This window comes from Rhipicephalus microplus, chromosome 10 (genome assembly GCF_043290135.1).
Source record: "Rhipicephalus microplus isolate Deutch F79 chromosome 10, USDA_Rmic, whole genome shotgun sequence".
Taxonomy (NCBI): domain Eukaryota; kingdom Metazoa; phylum Arthropoda; class Arachnida; order Ixodida; family Ixodidae; genus Rhipicephalus; species Rhipicephalus microplus.
The window spans coordinates 60,836,823-60,844,515 of record NC_134709.1 but is presented as its reverse complement, the minus strand read 5'-3'; the positions used below and the strand labels follow the sequence as shown (position 1 = coordinate 60,844,515).

The window sequence follows — 7,693 nt, the reverse complement described above, 5'->3', positions numbered from 1 at the left end:
GCTCCTCGCTCAATCACTATTGATGGGGTTATTTGCGACAGTTTTTAAGGTACCACTCGAGTAGTGCTTCTTTGTAGAAATGTTCTTATATATTTTGGTATTTGGCCAAAACTTCTTTATGCATCCTTACTTCTTTGTTTCCTACGCAGATTCAGAACTTTAGCGAAACAGGCTGTTGGGCCAGTTGGCCCTCTATGAACTGTAAAAAAAGGATAGCGCAAAAAAGAAAGCGGAAGAAAGGCTTTTTGTGTACATCCCTTTTGCTGTTCGACGTTCTTTTTTTTCAGTTATACTTTTTAAGCGTTGATATATTAGGTGCTTAATTGATTTCTTCTATATCAGCGACGGCGAGTCTACTCTATGAAGTGGGAAAAAAAATAAAAACTCGGAGATTTTCTGCCTTATTGTAACCATTTCTTCATAATGTCACGATGAGTCACAAGTACTGGGGGATATATTGAACGACCGGGTAGCTAGCTCTAGGACGATGCGTCAATCGTGGCTGGCTCTCGAGCCGAGAAGAGACACGCAAATCTTCTTTCTTTCCTTCAGATGGTAGAGCCGCTCTTGCAGTCGACCCACTACGTGTGGGTGGCAATATTCTCGCTAACGGGGCCTCTTGCGTGTAAAGGGTTCAAACCTTCAAGAAAAAAAAGAAGCTCTCATCGGGTGGGCTTACACATTTTGAGGTTTCTTTTTCTCCTTCAGCCCCCATACTCATGTGCACCGTAGTGGGTTAAAGCCACACTATAAGGATCCAACCAGGCCACCAGCCATCTGGGAGTGGGAAGGGCAGTTTTCGACAAAGGTCAAGCGAAAGAAGCCGAAGCTGCCAATATGGATGCACTGAATGCCGTGGAAGCTGTGATGGACATCATGGTAGACTTCATGATACCTCCCATGCCTCCCTTGAATCAGCCATTCCTAAACCTTCAAGGTCCTAACCAGCCTCAGCAGAAGGTAGCCGTTGCTTACCGTCAAGCACTCGGGGACAGCTCGCGCACGGCCTCCGAAATGCACAAGAAAAGAAAGAGCACCGTACGCGTTCACAAGAGCCAGGCAAGCGGAATTCCTCCGAGGTGGGACTGCATAGCTATACCGCCGGTTGAAAGGAGCGTTTACAAGGAGCAGGTTACAACAGCGCAGCGGTCTGACGTAGAAGTGAACGCGTATCGACTCGAAAACGAGATTGTAGTTAGTGGGCGCGACGTGCCGAGACCGATGCTAAGCCTCGAAGAGGCGAGCCTCCCGGAATGCTTACGAGAATGGTTAGAAACAAAGAACTGTCCCATCACGAGCATTCAGGCTCAGTGTTGGCCTATAGCATTCCATGGCAGGGATCTTCTGGCAGAAGTTCAAGCTGGTACGGAAGTCAAGGCTGTCGCCTACCTTGTCCCTGCCATCATACACGTCTTCAGGCAGCCTCCATTGAAGTACGGGGACGGACCCGTCGCACTCATTCTTGTTGCAAACCGTGAGATGACCCGTGAAGTTCATAAGCTAGCCTGCGAGATCGATGAGCGCACGAAGGTTGGAGTCGTGTGTCTTGCCAACGGTGAACCCAAACAGCCACAGCTCGAGGAGCTCGAGAAACGTCCCTCGATATGCATCGCCACTGTCGGTCGTTTGCTAACCTTCCTGAAAGAAGGCAGACTAAACCTCCACCGCTGCACGTACGTGGTGTTCGACGGAGTCGACCGTATGATGGTAACGGGACTCGAAGATCACGTTCTGACCATCGAACAGTGGCTCCGTCCCGACCGTCAGACACAGCTATGGCTCAGTTCACGAACACAAGACGTGCATCCGCTATGCGAGGACCTGCTAGAAGACTACGTACAGGTCAGCTTCGGAGTGAAGGAGGTGCCTTCTGTCGGGAAGTTTGAGCACATCGCCATTGTTTGCGACGAGACGGAAAAAATCGATCAACTCGTCACTCTTCTCGAAGACATCCTCAGCGAGGGTCGTCAAAAGGTCATCGTTTTCGTCGAGACGAAACAGACGGTTGACGACGTCGCGACCTTCTTGACGCTTCGAGAGTGGCCCGTCATCGGCGTCCACGGAAACAAGAGGGACGACGAATTGGACTGGGCCCTCTCCGCCTTCCGGGACGAAGGGGCTTCCATTCTCGTGTCTACCGACATGTGCGCGCGAAAACTGGATGGGGCCGGTAACGTACGCTGCTTGGTCAACTACGACTACCCAAGGTCCACGGAAGTTTACAAGAGGCGCCTGGAACATGCCTCGCGTTCCAACGGCGACGCCGTGGCGTTCACATTCTTCACTCCTCAGGACAAGCGACACGCCCGGGACTTCGTGTCAGTACTCCGCGAGGCAGAACAAGTCGTACCACGCGAGCTGAAAGAGATGGCCAAACAAACGACGTCAAATAACACTAATGGTGTTCGCCGCCCCGGCAAGATCCGTGCTGTGTGACAATACAGGCCGCCGCTCCCAGATGTGTTTTCTAATATCGGTTGGATACCTGCGTTGGGAGTCCATATCTCTAAAAAATCAGATGAATAATATGAAGCAGTGACGTATTTCAGCCACAAGGAATGAATATAAACTGTTGCTTTTATTAAAATTATTCGAATTACAAAGAACTACCGTTGTCTCTAGTGTGGTTTTAGTTATATTTTGGGATCTTATGTGTAGCCCATCAGGCCCCGATGGACCACTAGCATTGCCGTTATATGCATGCTGTGACTTGGTCCAATGACGAATGCGTGTTCACACGAAGTGTCCCGCATATGCAGTCCGCCGCGATGGTGTAGCGATTCAAGTGCTCGGTTGCTGACGTGGGCTTAATGCAGGTCATGGCTGTCGCTTTCAATGGAGACAAAATGCTATAGGCCTGTGTACTGTGCGACGTCAGTGCTCGTTAAAACGCATAAGTTTGTCGAAATTCCCGGAATCCTCAACTATAGCGTCACTCATAATCATATCGCGCTTTTGGGAATCCCTCTTTTTCTGAATACGGGGTTAAGCAACGCGCACATGGTTTCCTTAAAGGGCTGCTCACCAGCCTCGTAAAACGAGCGCATTAGTTTCCCATGATGTTTATATGCTCTCGATGAGTCTCCACAGCCACCACTGTTCGTTATAAACAAAGTGATAGAAATCCAATAAATAAGGGTGTAAGGCAAAGAGACATGATCCCTCCAATTCTATTCACCGCGTGTTTACTGGGGATTTTCAGAACTCTTGACTGGGAAGATCTAGAAATAAGAGTTAATGTATAGTATCTTAGTAACCTGCGACTCGCTGATGACATTGCCTTGATGAGTAACTCAGGGGACGAATTACAGCTCATCATCACTGAACTGGACACCGAAAGCAGAAAAAATATGTCTGAAAATTCATATACATACAACTAAAGTAATGTGCAACAGTCTCGGCAGAAAACAGCTCATTCTGATTGGTAGAGAGACGCTGTAGGTTGTAAAGGAATATGTCTACTTATGACAGGTAGTAACCGCGGAGCCGAACCCCCAGAGCGAAATAACTGGAAGAATAAGGATTGGGTGGATCACAATCGGCAAGCATTCTCAAATCATCTATGGTAATCGGCCACTAACCCTTAGTAGGAAGATATGTAACAGCTGCAACTAGCCGGTACTTACCTGCGGAGCAGAAACCGGGAGGCTTAAAAAGGGGGTTCAGTTTAAATTGAGGACAACACAGCGAGCGATGGAAAAAAATGATAGGTGTAACCTTAAGAGACAAGAAGAGAGCAGAGTGGGTCAGGGAATACAGAAGGAGAGAAAAAAAAGAAATATAAAGACTTTTGGGATTTAACGTCCCAGAACCACGATATGATTATGAGACGCCTTAGTGGAGGACTCCAGAAATTTTTACCATTTGGGATTTTTTAACATGCACCTAAATCTAAGCACACTAGCCACAACAATCTTCGCTTCCACCGAAAGTGCAGCCGCTGCGGCCAGGATTAGATCCCGTGACCTGCGGGTTAGTAGTCGAGCGCCTTAGCCACTAGACCACCATGGCGGGTAGAAGAAACAAACAGGAAAAAAAGGAAGAAAGAAAGAAGAGAAAATAGCCAGGACCAAAGGAAGAAGTGAAAAAAGAACGAAATAATGGATGGCGAGAAGAAAGAAAGAAAATAAAGGAGAAAAGAGGAAAAGAAAAGAGCACAGAAAGAAGGAAGAAAAGAAAGGAACAAGAGAAAGAAGAAAGAAGAGGAGAAAGAAGAAAAGAACGAAGTAAAGAATGAAGGAGGAAATGGAAAAAAAGAAAACGAAAGAAATAAGGCATGACGAGAAGAAAGAAGGAAAGAAAGAATGGAACAAGAAGAGAAAGGTAGAACGAAACAAGCAAGCAGGAAAGAAAGAAGGAAAGAAAGAAGAAAAGAAAGAAGAAAGAAAGAAGGAACGTTAGGTAAGCGCAGGCCTTGCATCACTTGCCTTGGTTTGCCCGGTTGGGGAAGGCATCCTTATGCTTTACTGGACCATATTTTCTCGACCACGACTGTTAGAGAAGTGTATACACTTACCAATAATCGAGCCGAGCTTCTACAGAAAGGCGAATTCTCGTAGTAAGTACCTAACGCTGACCATGGGAAAATTTTACAACTTTGAAGGACACCTTAATAATTCTAAATTGAGTTCGGCGAAGGCCTGTGCCCATCGAGATGGGGCCAGTCGGAGTGCAGCGCGATGTACGCTTCTCCTTTGTCGCATGGCTGGACACGCTGGGCACAGCGATGCCTCGCTCTAGTACACTCTAACTCTAGCCTCGCTGGCAAGGCGCGAGCGCTGCATAGTTCAATACGACTGGCGTCTGTTGGTGCCAAGGAAGTAGGCGCTCTCTGGCGGCCCCCTAGCACCGTTCCATGGCAAGGACCGAGGCAAGGATGGTTGATCAAAGCGAACGATTGGACCAGTTGGTGATACATTATCTACGCGGTAGAAAACACGGACGGGAAAAAGACAAGGACACTGCGCTTGTCCTTGTCTTTTTCCCGTCCGTGTTTTCTACCACGTAGTACACTTAGATCGTAGTAGGATAAATGGTTGAACAGACAGACGTGAGCATGAGACATGCGCCCTTAAATTGTGCCTCTTTCTCTCTCTATAGCTTTTCACGTCCTGGTTGTTTATTGAATCCGGCACTTGATGCGTTCGTGCCGGAAATGTATTAAAGATGCGTTATTAACCGTTAAACAGGGCAGCATTACATGTTTTCACAAAAAGAATCCCTTAAGGGAAAACTTTCCATCTGAAGCTTCAGAGAGAGCGCCCGTGATCTTAATTCTGTGATGGGACATGACTGAAGTTAGATGTTAAACTTGGGCTATCCTGAGGGCTTGCATGTTAGAGGTGTATGAAAGATCCGATTCGTGAATGGGTTGCAATGACACTACAAGTTTGTGTACTGCAGGCATACTGCGTGGGAAGGTACGCAGGGACGGGGTGGCTCAGTGCTCTCCCATAGTTGAATACGAATTACTCGTAATTGTTAAACATTTTTTCTAATCAGGTGGTTATTTGAAATCCTCTGTGTCCACGCGGCTCATAGGCATTATTGTTGTCGACGTGGCCTCGTCAAGTGGGTGGCCCACGGGGCGACTTTATGCTCTCCCATATTAGAATACCAAGTATTCTAAATCGTCAATCATCTAAACACACGGGAAACAGTGAATGGACAAAACCTAATTTAAAACCTGCAGACTAGTGGACGGGCCTAGGCCACCCGGGTGGTCGTGGTAAGGTTTAACCTTTCCGCCGCTTCCCGGGCCTGCTAGATGGCCCGAATTTGGTCTTCGAATTGTCAGCTAGCCAGAGTGTCGAGTGCCTTTTTTGGACGTCAAAAGCTCGTTAATTCACATTGTACTGTTCCGGAAAGTGTATCAGAGTCAACCCAATCCCGGCTTATCGGATGTGTACAAGAAAGAAATGATAAACAAGTGTCTGTTGCATCTATACACATTTAATTTTTGAATGTAAATCCCGTACATAATACACATAAGAGCATCCGCAATTGTCTTAATATTGTCCTTACTTATTTTAAAATACTACCTCACTTTCAGAACCCCGTGTCTAAAGCTGGAACTTGCTCCGAACTCATCGCGCATTATGTGCCGCCGCCATCGACAGAAGCACGCACATGCGAAGATAATTTTTTCGCCAGTAAATGGCCCGCAACTGATCGTTCGTCCCTCCCAATCTATAGCTAGCCAGTTTCATGCCAGCACGAGGATCGCGGCTGAAAGTTTTCGTCTTCAACAGCTTCCCACATGTTTGAGTTTTGTGACATCTAACATGCTCGATATGCGAAGTTAAAAAATATGCGCAGTTCTACATCAACAGCTGTTAAAAATTATTTGCCAGTGTCACGATTGTAGCATATAATCAAGTTGCGGTCATGATTGACCAAATTAGCAAGGGTCGATGAGAGATAAGGGACACAAAAGTCAAGAAATGCACAGGACGCGTTACTTGCAGTAATTTTGACGTAAATGCAGTAATTACTTGCAGTAATTTTGACGAAATCACAGCCACCTGCAAATTCCAAGCACACATCGACAATCACATCACCCCAGCCAGCCGTCGACAAGCTGCCTGAGGAGGACACCGAAGTCATCAGAATGTTCCGAACACTGCTGGATGCCATGCGAAAGCTATGCAGCAGCCTGAAGTCTCCACTCGCTCAGAGTGCACTACAAGTACTGGATGCTCTAAGTCCAGTATTTGCAAGTCTCCAGTAGCAACCATGGCTCGACCAATTTTCTCCTTCCGCAACGAGGTTCGACAAGCGTCGATAATGCAGTGGAACGTTAGAGGCCTGAGATCCCACATCTCTTCATTCCGTCAGTATATATTCATGAATTGTTTTCCTATATTAGTTATATGTGAACCAAACGTGCAACAACCTCCTAAACTATCAGGGTATGAATTTTTCGTTTCTTCAACGTGCGAGGAACGCAGCAAGGTGGTTGTTTACATTCGCACAGATTTCACATATGCGCATCACGCAGTTCAACCGCACGATGACAATCAATATGTCTGCTTACGTGTTAAAAAGGAAAAAGTGTCATTCACACTCATTGGTGTCTACATATCACCATCCGGACGATTTGAACAAGACCGACTACGAGACATACTGACAACAACTACGGGCCCGTGGTTTATAACTGGAGACTTCAACGCACATCACTTAATCTGGGGTAGTTCGACGATCAACGCTAAAGGAAGAAACCTCGTGTCATTCGCCTCCAAGCATGACCTATGTTTCTTAAATGATGGCAGTCCTACATACCTGCGGGTTCTTACGAACAGCAGTTGCCTCGATTTGACTCTGGTATCCAGAAAATTCCGGTCGCAAGTGCACTGGTTTTCAGACATCGAAACGCATGGGAGTGACCACATTCCAACTTATATGCGAATAAGGGGTCTTACTAACTCCTTCCCTATATCTCCACGCTCAGCCCGGCGCTCCTCACTGACCCAACATACCCAACGCGAATTGGCGACTCCGTTCACAGAGACACGTGCCCCGACCTATACTTTGGTTCAAAATACGAAGCAAGGCATGCGGGAACACATAGGAGACACCTCAGGCAGTGGTCACTGCATCCTCAAACTCACTCTCATTGCCCGCGCAGCCAAGCGAAGACATGTGCAAGCAAAAATCCAAAAACTGGCACACCTTCTGCCTGCAACAAGCACCC

At 47.0% G+C, this 7,693-nt stretch overlaps 1 protein-coding gene across 1 annotated transcript; it reads left to right on the top strand.

Annotated features, from left to right (window-relative positions):
* The first annotated feature begins 837 nt into the window (after nt 1-837).
* LOC119181653 (putative ATP-dependent RNA helicase DDX5) lies at nt 838-2,436 on the top strand. The gene has a single exon (XM_075874661.1). It carries the CDS (start codon nt 838-840, stop codon nt 2,434-2,436), a length of 1,599 nt encoding a protein of 532 aa, XP_075730776.1.
* Nucleotides 2,437-7,693: the final 5,257 nt, after the last annotated feature.

Coding starts and splice junctions, on each gene's coding strand:
- LOC119181653 (XM_075874661.1), top strand. CDS start 838: ATGGATGCACTGAATGCCGTGGAAGCTGTGATGGACATCATGGTAGAC.